General features: G+C 54.0%; 1 protein-coding gene across 3 annotated transcripts in view; it reads right to left on the minus strand.

Moving 5' to 3' along the window:
- Positions 1–23,447, minus strand: part of wnk4b (WNK lysine deficient protein kinase 4b) — an 86,312-nt gene that overhangs the window by 21,574 nt on the left and 41,291 nt on the right. For 2 of the 3 annotated variants that reach the window (XM_077010138.1, XM_077010139.1), the window contains exons 2-4: positions 5,520–5,692; positions 5,090–5,310; positions 4,532–4,689 (exon numbers count right to left, since the gene is read on the minus strand). The exons of the other annotated variant lie outside the window; for it this stretch is intronic. In XM_077010138.1, coding sequence (XP_076866253.1) covers positions 4,532–4,689; positions 5,090–5,310; positions 5,520–5,692 — 552 coding nt within the window. The remainder of the gene's footprint in view (positions 1–4,531; positions 4,690–5,089; positions 5,311–5,519; positions 5,693–23,447) is intronic. 3 annotated transcript variants of the gene reach the window in all.

Raw genomic sequence — 23,447 nt, forward strand, 5'->3', positions numbered from 1 at the left:
TAAAGTGTCTGCATGGGGAACACTGAGGAATGAATGCCCTCTCAATCAACATGCCATTTCACTGAATGGCTGTGTGTGAGTGTGTGTGTGTGTGTGTGTGTGTGTGTGTGTGTGTGTGTGTGTGTGTGTGTGTGTGTGAGTCTGGCGATACAGATTAGGCAGACTGAAGGAAGGCATACAAAAATAACAACCAGTGCCCACACAGCCCCGTCATCAGTGGCATGATGGACTAATCCATCAACTGAATGAAAGGTGTGTGTGTGTGTGTGTGTGTGTGTGTGTGTGTGTGTTTAAGAGCATTAGAAAGATCAAATGCACAGAGACTGAGACACACATGGGCAGAAAGACTAAGAGATTATAGGAATACTGTGCATTAATGTCCTGGTGGACAATCTCCGAGTGTGTGTGTGTGTGTGTGTGTGTGTGTGTGTGTGTGTGTGTGTGTGTGTGTATGGGGGATCAACATGGCACATTGTACAGCACACAAGATAGATAAATATAGATATAGAAATATAAATGTAGATATATAATCAGTGACTTTCATAAGGATCAATTTACTTCCACACTGGATCACCACAGAATGTACAGAAGAGAGTGTAGCGTGTAGAGAACAGAGTATAGAGAACAGAGTATAGTACAGTAATACTACCAAAGAGCAGGTGTCCTGTCACTATGTGACAGTAAAAAAGGCACCCCAGATAAATATATGACGCAAAACCCTCAATAAATGATGAAGCCACAATGAAGAAAGTGAATTACAGTCGTAAACGTCACGAAGGGCGAAACCCCACAGACCTTAAACTAATAACAATAAGGCCACACGCTCTGTGATGGTGACAAACGATGTCACACTCCCATGGTCATCACCGGTGGACAGAAGGAACAATGACGGCGTGTTTATGACACAACGGTCATCCGTGTGAACGGGAGCTTGCGGAGAGATTGTTGGGTGAGCCACGGAGGAAATGTGACAACACGACCTGACCAACATGTGGGGAGAAAAGAGCCATATGCTAGTCAACAGTATATGAGGTCACAGACTCCAGGGAGCCCGACAGGAATAGTTTTAATTATATTGAAATGATATTGATTTCTCTCTGACTCACTGTTCGCATCTACAAGGGAAAACACGCTCTCTCTCTCTCTGAATTTGTCTCTCTCCGCAAGGCACACACAAACACACACAGCATCATCCACAGCAACACAGTCCGCACGTTTAAAACTCCATCCATATTTCATGAACTTTTTGTTGAATGTTTCATGAAATTTCATTAGCATTTCCTCTGCTTTTCAGAGTGGGTTTGCAGTGTGTGTGTGTGGGGGGGGGGGGGGGGGGGGTGATCATCTGAGCAGGAGCTTTTGAGGGCCTTTATATCACTGCTGATGAGTGGAGGTGTTACACAATAACCCCTCCCTGGCACTCATGCACTCACTAATATTAGTTCCCAATGCCCCTGCAGCCCCCACAGAATAAAGCAGTACCCGTGTTGTTGCAGGACCTAGATTTTAGTCTCAGGAAGCAGTCGAGTAATTATCAAAACTGTCACAAGGCTAACATTACTCTGAGGAGAAATCTAGAGATAGAATTTTTTCCTAATGCACTTTATAGGATACCTGTTTACCGTGTCATTTAATTATGTGAGACTGATCAGGTCTGCGTGTTCAAATGGAAGTAACTTGAAAGAAAAGAATCAGATTGCCGTGTTGTTTTGGTGAGATGTTGCAGAAGGAGCTCAGACATCACGGGTGAACCTCAATGAACCTCCTTTCAGTGTCTGCACCAAACACTGACGTTAACGCACACCAGCAGGACACATCAACACAGACAGGAGAACTATACTGCCTGAGTGTACGGTGGTGTTACTGGGCAAAACACAGGTTCCCAGTCCCCATGGAGTCAGGTGTTCTGGGCCCAGCTGTGGAAACGGAGAAGGAAGATCTAGAGCACAGGTGGAGGAAGCCAAGGGAACCGACACCGGAAACCTTGACATGCTGCTCCCGACTGGCAGATGCTACGTGACTGAGTGATTGGCAGATAACGCACAGGGGGGGCGGGACTAGTGGGGCTTGAGCTGCGTTTGATTGGTAGCACGTCCCAACTCTCTCAAAGTGACTGGAGACCACCCTCTGATTACATGATCAATTACAGCAAGGTCGTGACACCACCTCAAGGTTGCGATTGTGTACGAAAAGTGTACGATATGATGCCTCAGTGTCCAACACTGGCCCATGAATTCAAATAAAACTTTGACTGACATTCCAATAAGTGTATTTTTACACAAGCCTGACAGCTGAGGAGACTGTGCGGAGTGAACATCGTTGATTTAAGGCTGGTGACAGGCCTGGACATGGTGTCAGTGATGTGCTCTGATACTTCAGACGGCCGTGTCCATCCTGATCCTGCCCAGTACAGATACACCCGTCATGATTACACTGCTCTCTCGTTTCTCTTCTCCGCCGTTTTGCTAACGACGCTCCTCCGTAATGCGTACGTGCCGCTAAGCCCGCACATCTCCCTGTGCTCCCAGAAGCCACGGTGCTAAAACAGCTGCTCAACATTAACACAACAGCAGAACATATACGTTACTCACAAACGCAGGCCCATGGCAAAAGCCTCTTCCCTCCGGTCGACCAATCACGTGCGGTCCCGTCAGCTGACACACCCGCTGCCATTCCTCTCCCATCATGCTGCACTCTACCGCAGTGGCCCCGCCCAGAACTGGCCCCGCCCCCTGCCACCTTCCACCCGCCTGCTGTGCCACCACAACACTAAAGGGTCTGGAGATCATGTCTTACTATACATTTAATTTCCCCTGTGGATCGTGTTCGATCTGTGCTTTTATCACTGTAAACACAGAGGTAATAAATGTCTTAATTCAGTTTCTGTTTAAACAAATCAAAAGGGTTATGTGCAGTGTGTGTTTTCCTTTGACTGTGGGGGCTGAGTATAATCTGTCTCCCTGTTTTTGTCTTTAAAAGGGAATGTCCTCCCGATTACATGCAGATAAACAAACACACTGTCCCCTTAATCCTGAGCCTAAAACACCAGTCATCTCCAACGCACCACAGAAAGCGACAGAAAAGCCCCCGAGAGCAAACACAAGTGAAAATACTCCAACACACCTGTTCAGCCCATCAAATCTTTCCTTCCCCCTCTGCGTGGAGTTAACCAGATAAGGACTGTTCTCATCGTAATATAAATATATGACCCAGAACGCAAACAAAGAACAGGGCCGTGCTGGTGACAACACAAGCCTCATGAGGTCATCCGTGCTGGACCACGCTGAGGCCACTGAAGCCGTCCTTGAGCGAGTTAAAGAAGCAGGAAACACCACACAAGGCTGATTAAAGCTTCCCAACACTTTTAAAGGGGTTGGGTTTAGACGCTCAGCGCTCACGTGGCTTAGAACCAATCAAAACTGTTGTTAGCATTTAGCACATCAGCTTAGATGTTTTGTTTTAGCGATCAGCATTCACTGAAGATTATCCCAGTCCCGAACAAGACCTCCCCCACCTACTACACCCCCCCACCACCACCTCCACACCCCAACACCGCTCTAAACCGTTAACTCTGACGCCATCAGTAGGTTGCAGTCCTTTGTTGATGCAACAACTGGAAGTTTGGCTAAATTTTGAAAGGCAAAACAATGATGTTATCTGTGCTGTGGTTAACCATCAAGGGGACTCTGAGATCAGGCTCTGAGGCACATCATTCACAGAGCGCTTGATAAAATTCAAGCAAATTCCAGCTTATGCTAATGCATTCCTGTTTTCAGCAATACAGCCAGTGTTATTCTGTAATTGTTTGTGTGCACAGTTGTGCATATATCTTACATTAACATAGTGGTTGACTAGAACCATGGTTTACCCTTGAGGAAGCGTTGAACCCTTCAAAGGTCTCTAGTGAACTGCTGAAATTTGTGAGATCAACTGGACGGCCAATCAGACGCTTGCAGCACCGGCAGACGGAAAGTAGGGGTCATATTTCTAGATCTCAGGATGTAAACAAACACAGATTCTAGTTCAGCAGTCCTGTAGAAATGCAGGTCTCAGACAACTGAGGACAACACTCTTGTTTTCAAAACGGAATCGCAGCTCTGGAGGCACATGGTAATTGTCTGTTCTGCTATGGAGAAATTTCTCTCTAACATACATATAGGCCTCAGGTGGCCATTAGTGGACCTGTGAAAACAGCTGCCAGTGAAACCTGTGAGAAAAGACAGCTGCAGGGTTGGGCAAGACGGCAGAGACAGTAACAAGAGAGACCGTGGGTGGTTTCACATGGTTAACCAGCTCCACACACACACACACACACACACACACACACACACACACACACACACACACACACACACACACACACAGCAACATGAGCAAGGTGCAATGAGATACTTTAGTGAGAGATAGGCTGTAAGGTACAGGTGGAATTTTCCTTCGCTGTAAAAGTGTGAATGGACTGAAAGGTTCTTGAGGTTGTGTGTATCTACGTTACGCTGGTGTGTGTGCGCATGCACAGACGGGCTTCACTCACACTGGTGACTTTACGGTAGATCTGCGCGGCGTTCTGGCACTCTGAGTAAGGGTATTCGGACGTGGTCATCTCCAGGATACACATCCCAAAGGCGTAAACGTCCACCGCCTCATCGTACTTCTCCTCATACATCTCTGGAGCCATGAACTCTGGGGTGCCTGCAGGACACAGCAGGACACAGCAGGACACGGACAATCAGAAAGAAGATCAGCACTTAAGACAGGAAGAGCCCAGTGTAGAACCCTGGACTGACACCTTGAGGTTGTCTTACAGTGAAATAAGTCGATTACGAAAAGGTGGTGACAAAAACGTGAACAATCACCATGGAGAAAGAAACAAAACCTCCTAATTAATACCTAGTAAATGTATTTTTCTTCAAACAGAACTTTGAACAGAAGAGAACCTGTGGCTGAATTTGTCCGATGATGATGCCGTTTAATGTGCGACCGATTACATTAACTGTTTGATTAACTACCAGCAATTACAAAATCCGGCCTTGTGAGTGAACCCAAGGTACAGATATGAAGACACACGGCCCTGGACATTACAGTAACTCACCTATAACACTTTTGGCAAATGAGGCACTCTTCAGTGTAGCTAGACCCAAATCTCCGATCTTGACCGAGCCCGTGGGGCCCGTGATGAAGATGTTGTCACACTTGAGGTCCCGGTGGATGATGGGCGGGGCTCGGGTGTGCAGGAAGTGGAGACCCTTCAGGATCTGGTGACTCCAGCGCTGAAGCAGTTTCAGCTTCATCTCCTTAAACCTCTTCAGGTACCTGCAGGCCAACACGAGGAGACCACACCATGCACCACCCGGCTGGGAAAAACACTCTTTTCATTTATTAAAAATAATAATAAAAAAATAAATAAACAGTAGTTGAAACAGCCATGCATGCATGACCGTCGTCCGTAGGCATGGAGCCAGAGCAAACAGCAGGCCTGGTCGTCTGCGGACATGTCTGAGTTCTGAGAAGGTTGCACTCACGTCTTGAGGGTCCCTGACGTCATGAGTTCTGTGACCAGGATGATGCACTTGTGGCCTTTGACGGTGGACTTCCAGGAGTCGTAGAAGCGGACGATGTTGGGGTGCTGGAGACCCTTCAACATCTCCACCTCCTCACTGAAGCGCTGTCGCTCCGCCTTGGTCAGTCGCCGCGTCTGGAGAACAGGCAGCACAGACACACAGCACAGACACACACAGCACAGACATGCAGACGAGACACACACAGCACAGAGACACATGCAGCACAGAGACGCACAGCACAGAGACACACAGCACAGAGACACAAGTAGCACAGAGACAGACACACCCACAGAAACAGACACAGAGACAAGAAACTTAAACTTCACATTGCATATTTGTCTTGAGTGGTTTCACTTAGGTGTCAGTATTCTTACACATCTGTGTGCAGATTTGTCTTAAAATAATCATCATAAGCCTTAAAATGTCTGAAAGTTCAATTTATTTGGATTGAAGCATTCTTATAAACTTGTGCACAGTTTTGTTTTTAAATAACCAAAAGCTCAACTGATCACTTTATCACGGTAATGGAAAGTATAAAATAATAGCAAATCAAGCCATTATGTGCAAGAGAACCTGAGATCAGGTGATGTTTGAGAAGCATGTGAAGAAGAGTATATGTAAATTCTTAAAGTAGTGTACAGTAACTGATGGATTAAGTGTTTAATGTCACACTTACTTAAACAAATAGCACAAAAGACACCTCGACTGCACTAATCTACTGTTCTCAACCAGGAAATGAAAGTGTATTTGCAGTCATGGCCTGGTGGTTAGGGAACTGGTCTTGTGACCGGAGGGTTGTGGGTTCGATCCCCAGGCCTGATGCCATGACTGAGGTGCCCCTGAGCAAGGCCCTTAACCCTCAATTGCTCACTTGTATAAAAAAAATGAGATAAAAATGTAAGTCGCTCTGGATAAGGGCGTCTGCCAAAATGCCATAAATGTAAATGTAAATGTAAATGTATTTGAATATCACAGAGCCCTAGTGTGGTGGGTACTGCAGCTGACTGAGAGGGATGAGGTCTCTGAAAACACACAGCCGTTCAGCACAACCCCGCGTCTCTGTCTGGACACGGAGACATTCACACTCCTCCCCCCTCTCTTATACTCTTACAACAGCATTCCTAAAATCATCAGTTGGGGTTTGGGTTCCTGACTCCAAACACTGAACTGTGAAAATCCTGTTACATCCCAAAGCAATGTTTTCTAACCCAGTCCGAAGGGTCCCTCAGACGGTCCATGGTTTTATTCTATCCAAACTCCCAACACACAGCAGACAAAGTGCCAGAACCTTTGTGCTCTTGTGCTAGTTAGGTAGAGAGAGTAAAATATGTACTAGACTGGGAACTCTGAGGACTGTCTTTAAGGTTCCTAACAGTTTGGCGAGCCATGACAACATAAGTTGGATAACTTGCAAAGGTTTCCTGTAAGACAGAAAATGGGCAACACAGAGGTTTGGTAGAGTAGTAAGTGTTACATCACGAATATCCCCTGAAATTCAGGACACCACAGTATCTCCAAACTGAACATCTGCAAGAAACAGAAGAGTCTGTGAAAGGTTCTGAACACTTACTACTTTGTTCACTGGAAACTTTACAGAAAAATGGAATCATCCCGATGGGACTATTTGCCGTCTTTGAGGGTCTCTGCTCGGATCTTTCTCTCGGATCCTTCTTTTAGATCCTTCCACTTTCAAGTTATTGCTATGTGCTTTGAACTGGCCAGGCCCATTTAAACCAAAGTCTCTGAATCCAGAATGCATCTGTAAATGTGGAAGTTGGCACAGGTAGAGAGGGAGTCAGGGTGCCTTCAGCAGCTGTTTGTATTTCCACGGCTGGTGTGCTCATGGTACCTCACGCCTCACTATGACATCAGGGGCATCTATCAGCAGCCCAGCCAGATACCCCCCCCCCCCCCCCCAACCCTCACCACCCACCCTAACCCCCACCCCTGCCCCTTCCCCCACATCAAGGTTCACAATTCTGCAAAATGAGGGCCTGAGAATCAACATCCGTTGAATTCCCACCCTTGAGCAGTAAATAACACACTGGCATTCTGCAGTTTTCAAACAGAGGCCTGCCGTTAATTAGCGGTGAGGTCCAGACTGTGAAGGCAGTAGTACGTTGGCACATAGTGATTGGGTCCAAAAAAGAGACCCAAACCCTGTGTGACTGAACAGGTGTGGACGTCAGAGCCCAGTGGTGAGCTCCGGCTAATAGGAGTGGCGCTCACACACCGCCTCCCCACTGGAGAGGAGGAGGGACAAAACCCTGTTTATGTAACCACGGCAGCAGGAGACTGCTGCAACCAGATGGTTCCAAGTTACATACGTGTGTGTGTGTGTGTGTGTGTGTGTGTAAGAGGGGAAACAGGATTCTGGGTTTTTAGCTTTGGGTAGGCTGGTGGTCAAAGCCTCCATGACAGTCAGTGGTATTTTAAGGGGCCTAGAATAACAGCTGTATAGCTCCTTCAGCTATTAACGTGTGTGTGTGTGTGTGTGTGTGTGTGTGTGTGTGTGTGTGTGTATGTGTGTGTGTGTGTGTGTGTTTGTGGCTCCTTGCTCCATTATCTCACTCTCTCATTTCTTCACCACTCTGCCTTCCTGTCTCCCTCCAGACTGGCTATCAGTGATCATAACTTGTGGGAGAGATCTGGGCTTCATCCATGGACTAAAGCCCATTAAATCAGCCTCCTTAACATCTCTGATCTTCCTCCGCTGGCTGCCGTAACTCCACCGAGATCATTGGTACGAAAACAAAAAATGCTTAGGAAGCCGTTTGGAGAAAGGATACTAAAACAAAACCACGAGGATTAGGCTTAATCTCCATGGTTGGATTAGTGCATCAATGACTATCATGATACAATAATGTGTTTAGCGCAAAGTCAGAGCACCCTGGACGTGGGGGTGACACCAGGAGTGTGGCCATCCTGCTCAACACAGGCCGTGTGTAACGGTGCTCAACACAGGCCGTGTGTAACGGTGGCCAACACAGGCCGTGTGTAATGGTGCTCAACACAGGCCGTGTGTAACGGTGCTCAACACAGGCCGTGTGTAACGGTGCTCAACACAGGCCGTGTGTAATGGTGGCCCGGCCCATGATACAATAATGTGTTTAGCGCAAAGTCAGAGCACCCTGGACGTGGGGGTGACACCAGGAGTGTGGCCATCCTGCTCAACACAGGCCGTGTGTAACGGTGGCCAACACAGGCCGTGTGTAACGGTGCTCAACACAGGCCGTGTTGTAACGGTGGCCAACACAGGCCGTGTGTAACGGTGGCCAACACAGGCCGTGTTGTAACGGTGGCCAACACAGGCCGTGTGTAACGGTGGCCAACACAGGCCGTGTGTAACGGTGGCCCGGCCCCCGTTGGTGGAGCTGGGCTCTGTAGCTTTTAGCTGCTAATCCTGCAAAGTCATTCGGCGCTGACTTCATCTATGAAGGAGGCCCACTCAAACCCTGCTGCTCCGACGGTGCTGAGAGAGACGGGTGGGGGGGGGAGAAAGGATACTAAAACAAAACCATGAGGATTAGGCTTAATCTCCGTGGTTGGATTAGTGCATCAATGACTATCATGATACAATAATGTGTTTAGCGCAAAGTCAGAGCACCCTGGACGTGGGGGTGACACCAGGAGTGTGGCCATCCTGCTCAACACAGGCCGTGTGTAACGGTGGCCAACACAGGCCGTGTGTAACGGTGGCCAACACAGGCCGTGTGTAACGGTGCTCAACACAGGCCGTGTGTAACGGTGGCCAACACAGGCCGTGTGTAACGGTGGCCAACACAGGCCGTGTGTAACGGTGGCCAACACAGGCCGTGTGTAACGGTGGCCAACACAGGCCGTGTGTAACGGTGGCCAACACAGGCCGTGTGTAATGGTGGCCCGGCCCATGATACAATAATGTGTTTAGCGCAAAGTCAGAGCACCCTGGACGTGGGGGTGACACCAGGAGTGTGGCCATCCTGCTCAACACAGGCCGTGTGTAACGGTGGCCAACACAGGCCGTGTGTAACGGTGCTCAACACAGGCCGTGTGTAACGGTGCTCAACACAGGCCGTGTGTAACGGTGCTCAACACAGGCCGTGTGTAACGGTGCTCAACACAGGCCGTGTGTAACGGTGCTCAACACAGGCCGTGTGTAACGGTGCTCAACACAGGCCGTGTGTAACGGTGCTCAACACAGGCCGTGTGTAACGGTGCTCAACACAGGCCGTGTGTAACGGTGCTCAACACAGGCCGTGTGTAACGGTGCTCAACACAGGCCGTGTGTAACGGTGCTCAACACAGGCCGTGTGTAACGGTGCTCAACACAGGCCGTGTGTAACGGTGCTCAACACAGGCCGTGTTGTAACGGTGGCCAACACAGGCCGTGTGTAACGGTGGCCAACACAGGCCGTGTGTAATGGTGGCCCGGCCCATGATACAATAATGTGTTTAGCGCAAAGTCAGAGCACCCTGGACGTGGGGGGTGACACCAGGAGTGTGGCCATCCTGCTCAACACAGGCCGTGTGTAACGGTGGCCAACACAGGCCGTGTGTAACGGTGCTCAACACAGGCCGTGTGTAACGGTGCTCAACACAGGCCGTGTTGTAACGGTGGCCAACACAGGCCGTGTGTAACGGTGCTCAACACAGGCCGTGTGTAACGGTGCTCAACACAGGCCGTGTTGTAACGGTGGCCAACACAGGCCGTGTGTAACGGTGGCCAACACAGGCCGTGTGTAATGGTGGCCCGGCCCATGATACAATAATGTGTTTAGCGCAATGTCAGAGCACCCTGGACGTGGGGGGTGACACCAGGAGTGTGGCCATCCTGCTCAACACAGGCCGTGTGTAACGGTGGCCAACACAGGCCGTGTGTAACGGTGCTCAACACAGGCCGTGTGTAACGGTGCTCAACACAGGCCGTGTGTAACGGTGCTCAACACAGGCCGTGTGTAACGGTGCTCAACACAGGCCGTGTTGTAACGGTGGCCAACACAGGCCGTGTGTAACGGTGGCCAACACAGGCCGTGTGTAACGGTGGCCAACACAGGCCGTGTGTAACGGTGGCCAACACAGGCCGTGTGTAACGGTGGCCAAGACAGGCCGTGTGTAATGGTGGCCCGGCCCATGATACAATAATGTGTTTAGCGCAAAGTCAGAGCACCCTGGACGTGGGGGTGACACCAGGAGTGTGGCCATCCTGCTCAACACAGGCCGTGTGTAACGGTGGCCAACACAGGCCGTGTGTAACGGTGGCCAACACAGGCCGTGTGTAACGGTGGCCAACACAGGCCGTGTGTAACGGTGGCCAACACAGGCCGTGTGTAACGGTGGCCAACACAGGCCGTGTGTAACGGTGGCCAACACAGGCCGTGTGTAATGGTGCTCAACACAGGCCGTGTGTAACGGTGGCCAACACAGGCCGTGTTGTAACGGTGGCCAACACAGGCCGTGTGTAACGGTGGCCAAGACAGGCCGTGTGTAATGGTGGCCCGGCCCATGATACAATAATGTGTTTAGCGCAAAGTCAGAGCACCCTGGACGTGGGGGTGACACCAGGAGTGTGGCCATCCTGCTCAACACAGGCCGTGTGTAACGGTGGCCAACACAGGCCGTGTGTAACGGTGCTCAACACAGGCCGTGTTGTAACGGTGGCCAACACAGGCCGTGTTGTAACGGTGGCCAACACAGGCCGTGTTGTAACGGTGGCCAACACAGGCCGTGTTGTAACGGTGGCCAACACAGGCCGTGTGTAACGGTGGCCAACACAGGCCGTGTGTAACGGTGGCCAACACAGGCCGTGTGTAACGGTGGCCCGGCCCCCGTTGGTGGAGCTGGGCTCTGTAGCTTTTAGCTGCTAATCCTGCAAAGTCATTCGGCGCTGACTTCATCTATGAAGGAGGCCCACTCAAACCCTGCTGCTCCGACGGTGCTGAGAGAAACGGGTGGGGGGGGGGGGGGAAAGGATACTAAAACAAAACCACGAGGATTAGGCTTAATCTCCGTGGTTGGATTAGTGCATCAATGACTATCATGATACAATAATGTGTTTAGCGCAAAGTCAGAGCACCCTGGACGTGGGGGTGACACCAGGAGTGTGGCCATCCTGCTCAACACAGGCCGTGTGTAACGGTGGCCAACACAGGCCGTGTGTAATGGTGCTCAACACAGGCCGTGTGTAATGGTGCTCAACACAGGCCGTGTTGTAACGGTGGCCAACACAGGCCGTGTGTAACGGTGGCCAACACAGGCCGTGTGTAACGGTGGCCAACACAGGCCGTGTGTAATGGTGGCCCGGCCCATGATACAATAATGTGTTTAGCGCAAAGTCAGAGCACCCTGGACGTGGGGGTGACACCAGGAGTGTGGCCATCCTGCTCAACACAGGCCGTGTGTAACGGTGGCCAACACAGGCCGTGTGTAACGGTGGCCAACACAGGCCGTGTTGTAACGGTGGCCAACACAGGCCGTGTTGTAACGGTGGCCAACACAGGCCGTGTGTAACGGTGGCCAACACAGGCCGTGTGTAACGGTGGCCAACACAGGCCGTGTGTAACGGTGGCCAACACAGGCCGTGTGTAACGGTGGCCAACACAGGCCGTGTGTAACGGTGGCCAACACAGGCCGTGTGTAACGGTGGCCAACACAGGCCGTGTGTAATGGTGGCCCGGCCCATGATACAATAATGTGTTTAGCGCAAAGTCAGAGCACCCTGGACGTGGGGGTGACACCAGGAGTGTGGCCATCCTGCTCAACACAGGCCGTGTGTAACGGTAGCCAACACAGGCCGTGTGTAACGGTGCTCAACACAGGCCGTGTTGTAACGGTGGCCAACACAGGCCGTGTTGTAACGGTGGCCAACACAGGCCGTGTTGTAACGGTGGCCAACACAGGCCGTGTTGTAACGGTGGCCAACACAGGCCGTGTTTTAACGGTGGCCAACACAGGCCGTGTTTTAACGGTGGCCAACACAGGCCGTGTTTTAACGGTGGCCAACACAGGCCGTGTGTAACGGTGGCCAACACAGGCCGTGTGTAACGGTGGCCAACACAGGCCGTGTGTAACGGTGGCCAACACAGGCCGTGTGTAACGGTGGCCCGGCCCCCGTTGGTGGAGCTGGGCTCTGTAGCTTTTAGCTGCTAATCCTGCAAAGTCATTCGGCGCTGACTTCATCTATGAAGGAGGCCCACTCAAACCCTGCTGCTCCGACGGTGCTGAGAGAGACGGGTGGGGGGGGGGGGGGGGGGGGTGGGGGGAGAGAAAGGATACTAAAACAAAACCACGAGGATTAGGCTTAATCTCCGTGGTTGGATTAGTGCATCAATGACTATCATGATACAATAATGTGTTTAGCGCAAAGTCAGAGCACCCTGGACGTGGGGGGTGACACCAGGAGTGTGGCCATCCTGCTCAACACAGGCCGTGTGTAACGGTGCTCAACACAGGCCGTGTGTAACGGTGCTCAACACAGGCCGTGTGTAACGGTGCTCAACACAGGCCGTGTTGTAACGGTGGCCAACACAGGCCGTGTGTAACGGTGGCCAACACAGGCCGTGTGTAACGGTGGCCAACACAGGCCGTGTGTAACGGTGGCCAACACAGGCCGTGTGTAACGGTGGCCAACACAGGCCGTGTGTAATGGTGGCCCGGCCCATGATACAATAATGTGTTTAGCGCAAAGTCAGAGCACCCTGGACGTGGGGGTGACACCAGGAGTGTGGCCATCCTGCTCAACACAGGCCGTGTGTAACGGTGGCCAACACAGGCCGTGTGTAACGGTGCTCAACACAGGCCGTGTGTAACGGTGCTCAACACAGGCCGTGTGTAACGGTGCTCAACACAGGCCGTGTTGTAACGGTGGCCAACACAGGCCGTGTTGTAACGGTGGCCAACACAGGCCGTGTGTAACGGTGGCCAACACAGGCCGTGTGTAATGGTGGCCCGGCCCATGATACAATAATGTGTTTAGCGCAATGTCAGAGCACCCTGGACGTGGGGGTGACACCAGGAGTGTGGCCATCCTGCTCAACACAGGCCGTGTGTAACGGTGGCCAACACAGGCCGTGTGTAACGGTGCTCAACACAGGCCGTGTGTAACGGTGCTCAACACAGGCCGTGTTGTAACGGTGGCCAACACATACCGTGTGTAACGGTGGCCAACACATACCGTGTGTAACGGTGGCCAACACAGGCCGTGTGTAACGGTGGCCAACACAGGCCGTGTGTAACGGTGGCCAACACAGGCCGTGTGTAACGGTGGCCAACACAGGCCGTGTGTAACGGTGGCCCGGCCCCCGTTGGTGGAGCTGGGCTCTGTAGCTTTTAGCTGCTAATCCTGCAAAGTCATTCGGCGCTGACTTCATCTATGAAGGAGGCCCACTCAAACCCTGCTGCTCCGACGGTGCTGAGAGAGACGGGTGGGGGGGGGGGGGGGGTGGGGGGAGAGAAAGGATACTAAAACAAAACCACGAGGATTAGGCTTAATCTCCGTGGTTGGATTAGTGCATCAATGACTATCATGATACAATAATGTGTTTAGCGCAAAGTCAGAGCACCCTGGACGTGGGGGTGACACCAGGAGTGTGGCCATCCTGCTCAACACAGGCCGTGTGTAACGGTGGCCAACACAGGCCGTGTGTAACGGTGCTCAACACAGGCCGTGTGTAACGGTGCTCAACACAGGCCGTGTGTAACGGTGCTCAACACAGGCCGTGTGTAACGGTGCTCAACACAGGCCGTGTTGTAACGGTGGCCAACACAGGCCGTGTGTAACGGTGGCCAACACAGGCCGTGTGTAACGGTGGCCAACACAGGCCGTGTGTAACGGTGGCCAACACAGGCCGTGTGTAATGGTGGCCCGGCCCATGATACAATAATGTGTTTAGCGCAAAGTCAGAGCACCCTGGACGTGGGGGGTGACACCAGGAGTGTGGCCATCCTGCTCAACACAGGCCGTGTGTAACGGTGGCCAACACAGGCCGTGTGTAACGGTGCTCAACACAGGCCGTGTTGTAACGGTGGCCAACACAGGCCGTGTGTAACGGTGGCCAACACAGGCCGTGTGTAACGGTGGCCCGGCCCCCGTTGGTGGAGCTGGGCTCTGTAGCTTTTAGCTGCTAATCCTGCAAAGTCATTCGGCGCTGACTTCATCTATGAAGGAGGCCCACTCAAACCCTGCTGCTCCGACGGTGCTGAGAGAGACGGGTGGGGGGGTGGGGGGGGGGGGGGGGGTGGGGGAGGAGAAAGGATACTAAAACAAAACCACGAGGATTAGGCTTAATCTCCGTGGTTGGATTAGTGCATCAATGACTATCATGATACAATAATATGTTTAGCGCAAAGTCAGAGCACCCTGGACGTGGGGGTGACACCAGGAGTGTGGCCATCCTGCTCAACACAGGCCGTGTGTAACGGTGGCCAACACAGGCCGTGTGTAACGGTGCTCAACACAGGCCGTGTGTAACGGTGCTCAACACAGGCCGTGTGTAACGGTGCTCAACACAGGCCGTGTGTAACGGTGCTCAACACAGGCCGTGTGTAACGGTGCTCAACACAGGCCGTGTTGTAACGGTGGCCAACACAGGCCGTGTGTAACGGTGGCCAACACAGGCCGTGTGTAATGGTGGCCCGGCCCATGATACAATAATGTGTTTAGCGCAAAGTCAGAGCACCCTGGACGTGGGGGTGACACCAGGAGTGTGGCCATCCTGCTCAACACAGGCCGTGTGTAACGGTGGCCAACACAGGCCGTGTGTAACGGTGCTCAACACAGGCCGTGTTGTAACGGTGGCCAACACAGGCCGTGTTTTAACGGTGGCCAACACAGGCCGTGTGTAACGGTGGCCAACACAGGCCGTGTGTAACGGTGGCCAACACAGGCCGTGTGTAACGGTGGCCCGGCCCCCGTTGGTGGAGCTGGGCTCTGTAGCTTTTAGCTGCTAATCCTGCAAAGTCATTCGGCGCTGACTTCATCTATGAAGGAGGCCCACTCAAACCCTGCTGCTCCGACGGTGCTGAGAGAGACGGGTGGGGGGGGGGGGGGGGGGGGGGAGAGAAAGGATACTAAAACAAAACCACGAGGATTAGGCTTAATCTCCGTGGTTGGATTAGTGCATCAATGACTATCATGATACAATAATGTGTTTAGCGCAAAGTCAGAGCACCCTGGACGTGGGGGTGACACCAGGAGTGTGGCCATCCTGCTCAACACAGGCCGTGTGTAACGGTGGCCAACACAGGCCGTGTGTAACGGTGCTCAACACAGGCCGTGTGTAACGGTGCTCAACACAGGCCGTGTTGTAACGGTGGCCAACACAGGCCGTGTGTAACGGTGCTCAACACAGGCCGTGTGTAACGGTGCTCAACACAGGCCGTGTGTAACGGTGCTCAACACAGGCCGTGTGTAACGGTGCTCAACACAGGCCGTGTTGTAACGGTGGCCAACACAGGCCGTGTGTAACGGTGGCCAACACAGGCCGTGTGTAATGGTGGCCCGGCCCATGATACAATAATGTGTTTAGCGCAATGTCAGAGCACCCTGGACGTGGGGGGTGACACCAGGAGTGTGGCCATCCTGCTCAACACAGGCCGTGTGTAACGGTGGCCAACACAGGCCGTGTGTAACGGTGCTCAACACAGGCCGTGTTGTAACGGTGGCCAACACATACCGTGTGTAACGGTGGCCAACACAGGCCGTGTGTAACGGTGGCCAACACAGGCCGTGTGTAACGGTGGCCAACACAGGCCGTGTGTAACGGTGGCCAACACAGGCCGTGTGTAACGGTGGCCAACACAGGCCGTGTGTAACGGTGGCCAACACAGGCCGTGTGTAACGGTGGCCAACACAGGCCGTGTGTAACGGTGGCCAAGACAGGCCGTGTGTAATGGTGGCCCGGCCCATGATACAATAATGTGTTTAGCGCAAAGTCAGAGCACCCTGGACGTGGGGGGTGACACCAGGAGTGTGGCCATCCTGCTCAACACAGGCCGTGTGTAACGGTGCTCAACACAGGCCGTGTGTAACGGTGGCCAACACAGGCCGTGTGTAACGGTGGCCAACACAGGCCGTGTGTAACGGTGGCCAACACAGGCCGTGTGTAACGGTGGCCAACACAGGCAGTGTGTAACGGTGGCCAACACAGGCCGCGTGTAACGGTGGCCAACACAGGCCGCGTGTAACGGTGGCCAACACAGGCCGCGTGTAACGGTGGCCAACACAGGCCGCGTGTAACGGTGGCCAACACAGGCCGCGTGTAACGGTGGCCAACACAGGCCGTGTGTAACGGTGCTCAACACAGGCCGTGTGTAACGGTGCTCAACACAGGCCGTGTTGTAATGGTGGCCAACACAGGCCGTGTGTAACGGTGGCCAAGACAGGCCGTGTGTAATGGTGGCCCGGCCCATGATACAATAATGTGTTTAGCGCAAAGTCAGAGCACCCTGGACGTGGGGGTGACACCAGGAGTGTGGCCATCCTGCTCAACACAGGCCGTGTGTAACGGTGGCCAACACAGGCCGTGTGTAACGGTGCTCAACACAGGCCGTGTTGTAACGGTGGCCAACACAGGCCGTGTGTAACGGTGGCCAACACAGGCCGTGTGTAACGGTGGCCAACACAGGCCGTGTGTAACGGTGGCCAACACAGGCCGTGTGTAACGGTGGCCAACACAGGCCGTGTGTAACGGTGGCCCGGCCCCCGTTGGTGGAGCTGGGCTCTGTAGCTTTTAGCTGCTAATCCTGCAAAGTCATTCGGCGCTGACTTCATCTATGAAGGAGGCCCACTCAAACCCTGCTGCTCCGACGGTGCTGAGAGAGACGGGTGGGGGGGGGAGAAAGGATACTAAAACAAAACCACGAGGATTAGGCTTAATCTCCGTGGTTGGATTAGTGCATCAATGACTATCATGATACAATAATGTGTTTAGCGCAAAGTCAGAGCACCCTGGACGTGGGGGTGACACCAGGAGTGTGGCCATCCTGCTCAACACAGGCCGTGTGTAACGGTGGCCAACACAGGCCGTGTGTAACGGTGCTCAACACAGGCCGTGTGTAACGGTGCTCAACACAGGCCGTGTGTAATGGTGCTCAACACAGGCCGTGTTGTAACGGTGGCCAACACAGGCCGTGTGTAACGGTGGCCAACACAGGCCGTGTGTAATGGTGGCCCGGCCCATGATACAATAATGTGTTTAGCGCAAAGTCAGAGCACCCTGGACGTGGGGGGTGACACCAGGAGTGTGGCCATCCTGCTCAACACAGGCCGTGTGTAACGGTGGCCAACACAGGCCGTGTGTAACGGTGCTCAACACAGGCCGTGTGTAACGGTGCTCAACACAGGCCGTGTTGTAACGGTGGCCAACACAGGCCGTGTGTAACGGTGGCCAACACAGGCCGTGTGTAACGGTGGCCAACACAGGCCGTGTGTAATGGTGGCCCGGCCCATGATACAATAATGTGTTTAGCGCAAAGTCAGAGCACCCTGGACGTGGGGGGTGACACCAGGAGTGTGGCCATCCTGCTCAACACAGGCCGTGTGTAACGGTGGCCAACACAGGCCGTGTGTAACGGTGCTCAACACAGGCCGTGTTGTAACGGTGGCCAACACAGGCCGTGTGTAACGGTGGCCAACACAGGCCGTGTGTAACGGTGGCCCGGCCCCCGTTGGTGGAGCTGGGCTCTGTAGCTTTTAGCTGCTAATCCTGCAAAGTCATTCGGCGCTGACTTCATCTATGAAGGAGGCCCACTCAAACCCTGCTGCTCCGACGGTGCTGAGAGAGACGGGTGGGGGGGGGGGGGGGGGGAGAGAAAGGATACTAAAACAAAACCACGAGGATTAGGCTTAATCTCCGTGGTTGGATTAGTGCATCAATGACTATCATGATACAATAATGTGTTTAGCGCAAAGTCAGAGCACCCTGGACGTGGGGGTGACACCAGGAGTGTGGCCATCCTGCTCAACACAGGCCGTGTGTAACGGTGGCCAACACAGGCCGTGTGTAACGGTGCTCAACACAGGCCGTGTGTAACGGTGCTCAACACAGGCCGTGTTGTAACGGTGGCCAACACAGGCCGTGTGTAACGGTGCTCAACACAGGCCGTGTGTAACGGTGCTCAACACAGGCCGTGTGTAACGGTGCTCAACACAGGCCGTGTGTAACGGTGCTCAACACAGGCCGTGTTGTAACGGTGGCCAACACAGGCCGTGTGTAACGGTGGCCAACACAGGCCGTGTGTAATGGTGGCCCGGCCCATGATACAATAATGTGTTTAGCGCAATGTCAGAGCACCCTGGACGTGGGGGGTGACACCAGGAGTGTGGCCATCCTGCTCAACACAGGCCGTGTGTAACGGTGGCCAACACAGGCCGTGTGTAACGGTGCTCAACACAGGCCGTGTTGTAACGGTGGCCAACACATACCGTGTGTAACGGTGGCCAACACAGGCCGTGTGTAACGGTGGCCAACACAGGCCGTGTGTAACGGTGGCCAACACAGGCCGTGTGTAACGGTGGCCAACACAGGCCGTGTGTAACGGTGGCCAACACAGGCCGTGTGTAACGGTGGCCAACACAGGCCGTGTGTAACGGTGGCCAACACAGGCCGTGTGTAACGGTGGCCAACACAGGCCGTGTGTAACGGTGGCCAAGACAGGCCGTGTGTAATGGTGGCCCGGCCCATGATACAATAATGTGTTTAGCGCAAAGTCAGAGCACCCTGGACGTGGGGGGTGACACCAGGAGTGTGGCCATCCTGCTCAACACAGGCCGTGTGTAACGGTGCTCAACACAGGCCGTGTGTAACGGTGGCCAACACAGGCCGTGTGTAACGGTGGCCAACACAGGCCGTGTGTAACGGTGGCCAACACAGGCCGTGTGTAACGGTGGCCAACACAGGCCGTGTGTAACGGTGGCCAACACAGGCCGCGTGTAACGGTGGCCAACACAGGCCGCGTGTAACGGTGGCCAACACAGGCCGCGTGTAACGGTGGCCAACACAGGCCGCGTGTAACGGTGGCCAACACAGGCCGTGTGTAACGGTGCTCAACACAGGCCGTGTTGTAACGGTGGCCAACACAGGCCGTGTGTAACGGTGGCCAAGACAGGCCGTGTGTAATGGTGGCCCGGCCCATGATACAATAATGTGTTTAGCGCAAAGTCAGAGCACCCTGGACGTGGGGGGTGACACCAGGAGTGTGGCCATCCTGCTCAACACAGGCCGTGTGTAACGGTGGCCAACACAGGCCGTGTGTAACGGTGCTCAACACAGGCCGTGTTGTAACGGTGGCCAACACAGGCCGTGTGTAACGGTGGCCAACACAGGCCGTGTGTAACGGTGGCCAACACAGGCCGTGTGTAACGGTGGCCAACACAGGCCGTGTGTAACGGTGGCCAACACAGGCCGTGTGTAACGGTGGCCAACACAGGCCGTGTGTAACGGTGGCCAACACAGGCCGTGTGTAACGGTGGCCCGGCCCCCGTTGGTGGAGCTGGGCTCTGTAGCTTTTAGCTGCTAATCCTGCAAAGTCATTCGGCGCTGACTTCATCTATGAAGGAGGCCCACTCAAACCCTGCTGCTCCGACGGTGCTGAGAGAGACGGGTGGGGGGGGGAGAAAGGATACTAAAACAAAACCACGAGGATTAGGCTTAATCTCCGTGGTTGGATTAGTGCATCAATGACTATCATGATACAATAATGTGTTTAGCGCAAAGTCAGAGCACCCTGGACGTGGGGGTGACACCAGGAGTGTGGCCATCCTGCTCAACACAGGCCGTGTGTAACGGTGGCCAACACAGGCCGTGTGTAACGGTGCTCAACACAGGCCGTGTGTAACGGTGCTCAACACAGGCCGTGTGTAACGGTGCTCAACACAGGCCGTGTGTAACGGTGCTCAACACAGGCCGTGTTGTAACGGTGGCCAACACAGGCCGTGTGTAACGGTGGCCAACACAGGCCGTGTGTAATGGTGGCCCGGCCCATGATACAATAATGTGTTTAGCGCAAAGTCAGAGCACCCTGGACGTGGGGGTGACACCAGGAGTGTGGCCATCCTGCTCAACACAGGCCGTGTGTAACGGTGGCCAACACAGGCCGTGTGTAACGGTGCTCAACACAGGCCGTGTGTAACGGTGCTCAACACAGGCCGTGTTGTAACGGTGGCCAACACAGGCCGTGTTGTAACGGTGGCCAACACAGGCCGTGTTGTAACGGTGGCCAACACAGGCCGTGTTGTAACGGTGGCCAACACAGGCCGTGTTGTAACGGTGGCCAACACAGGCCGTGTTTTAACGGTGGCCAACACAGGCCGTGTTTTAACGGTGCTCAACACAGGCCGTGTGTAACGGTGCTCAACACAGGCCGTGTTGTAACGGTGCTCAACACAGGCCGTGTTGTAACGGTGGCCAACACAGGCCGTGTGTAACGGTGCTCAACACAGGCCGTGTGTAACGGTGCTCAACACAGGCCGTGTGTAACGGTGCTCAACACAGGCCGTGTTGTAACGGTGGCCAACACAGGCCGTGTGTAACGGTGGCCAACACAGGCCGTGTGTAATGGTGGCCCGGCCCATGATACAATAATGTGTTTAGCGCAATGTCAGAGCACCCTGGACGTGGGGGGTGACACCAGGAGTGTGGCCATCCTGCTCAACACAGGCCGTGTGTAACGGTGGCCAACACAGGCCGTGTGTAACGGTGCTCAACACAGGCCGTGTTGTAACGGTGGCCAACACATACCGTGTGTAACGGTGGCCAACACAGGCCGTGTGTAACGGTGGCCAACACAGGCCGTGTGTAACGGTGGCCCACACAGGCCGTGTGTAACGGTGGCCAACACAGGCCGTGTGTAACGGTGGCCAACACAGGCCGTGTGTAACGGTGGCCAAGACAGGCCGTGTGTAATGGTGGCCCGGCCCATGATACAATAATGTGTTTAGCGCAAAGTCAGAGCACCCTGGACGTGGGGGTGACACCAGGAGTGTGGCCATCCTGCTCAACACAGGCCGTGTGTAACGGTGCTCAACACAGGCCGTGTGTAACGGTGGCCAACACAGGCCGTGTGTAACGGTGGCCAACACAGGCCGTGTGTAACGGTGGCCAACACAGGCCGTGTGTAACGGTGGCCAACACAGGCCGCGTGTAACGGTGGCCAACACAGGCCGTGTGTAATGGTGCTCAACACAGGCCGTGTGTAACGGTGCTCAACACAGGCCGTGTTGTAACGGTGGCCAACACAGGCCGTGTGTAACGGTGGCCAAGACAGGCCGTGTGTAATGGTGGCCCGGCCCATGATACAATAATGTGTTTAGCGCAAAGTCAGAGCACCCTGGACGTGGGGGTGACACCAGGAGTGTGGCCATCCTGCTCAACACAGGCCGTGTGTAACGGTGGCCAACACAGGCCGTGTTGTAACGGTGGCCAACACAGGCCGTGTGTAACGGTGGCCAACACAGGCCGTGTTGTAACGGTGGCCAACACAGGCCGTGTGTAACGGTGGCCAACACAGGCCGTGTGTAACGGTGGCCAACACAGGCCGTGTGTAACGGTGGCCAACACAGGCCGTGTGTAACGGTGGCCAACACAGGCCGTGTGTAACGGTGGCCAACACAGGCCGTGTGTAACGGTGGCCCGGCCCCCGTTGGTGGAGCTGGGCTCTGTAGCTTTTAGCTGCTAATCCTGCAAAGTCATTCGGCGCTGACTTCATCTATGAAGGAGGCCCACTCAAACCCTGCTGCTCCGACGGTGCTGAGAGAGACGGGTGGGGGGGGGAGAAAGGATACTAAAACAAAACCACGAGGATTAGGCTTAATCTCCGTGGTTGGATTAGTGCATCAATGACTATCATGATACAATAATGTGTTTAGCGCAAAGTCAGAGCACCCTGGACGTGGGGGTGACACCAGGAGTGTGGCCATCCTGCTCAACACAGGCCGTGTGTAACGGTGGCCAACACAGGCCGTGTGTAACGGTGCTCAACACAGGCCGTGTGTAACGGTGCTCAACACAGGCCGTGTGTAACGGTGCTCAACACAGGCCGTGTTGTAACGGTGCTCAACACAGGCCGTGTTGTAACGGTGCTCAACACAGGCCGTGTTGTAACGGTGGCCAACACAGGCCGTGTGTAATGGTGGCCCGGCCCATGATACAATAATGTGTTTAGCGCAAAGTCAGAGCACCCTGGACGTGGGGGTGACACCAGGAGTGTGGCCATCCTGCTCAACACAGGCCGTGTGTAACGGTGGCCAACACAGGCCGTGTGTAACGGTGCTCAACACAGGCCGTGTGTAACGGTGCTCAACACAGGCCGTGTGTAACGGTGCTCAACACAGGCCGTGTGTAACGGTGCTCAACACAGGCCGTGTGTAACGGTGCTCAACACAGGCCGTGTGTAACGGTGCTCAACACAGGCCGTGTTGTAACGGTGGCCAACACAGGCCGTGTGTAACGGTGGCCAACACAGGCCGTGTGTAATGGTGGCCCGGCCCATGATACAATAATGTGTTTAGCGCAATGTCAGAGCACCCTGGATGTGGGGGTGACACCAGGAGTGTGGCCATCCTGCTCAACACAGGCCGTGTGTAACGGTGGCCAACACAGGCCGTGTGTAACGGTGCTCAACACAGGCCGTGTGTAACGGTGCTCAACACAGGCCGTGTTGTAACGGTGGCCAACACATACCGTGTGTAACGGTGGCCAACACATACCGTGTGTAACGGTGGCCAACACAGGCCGTGTGTAACGGTGGCCAACACAGGCCGTGTGTAACGGTGGCCAACACAGGCCGTGTGTAACGGTGGCCAACACAGGCCGTGTGTAACGGTGGCCCGGCCCCCGTTGGTGGAGCTGGGCTCTGTAGCTTTTAGCTGCTAATCCTGCAAAGTCATTCGGCCCTGACTTCATCTATGAAGGA

Source organism: Brachyhypopomus gauderio, chromosome 6 (assembly GCF_052324685.1).
Source record: "Brachyhypopomus gauderio isolate BG-103 chromosome 6, BGAUD_0.2, whole genome shotgun sequence".
In the NCBI taxonomy this organism is placed as follows: Eukaryota; Metazoa; Chordata; class Actinopteri; order Gymnotiformes; family Hypopomidae; genus Brachyhypopomus; species Brachyhypopomus gauderio.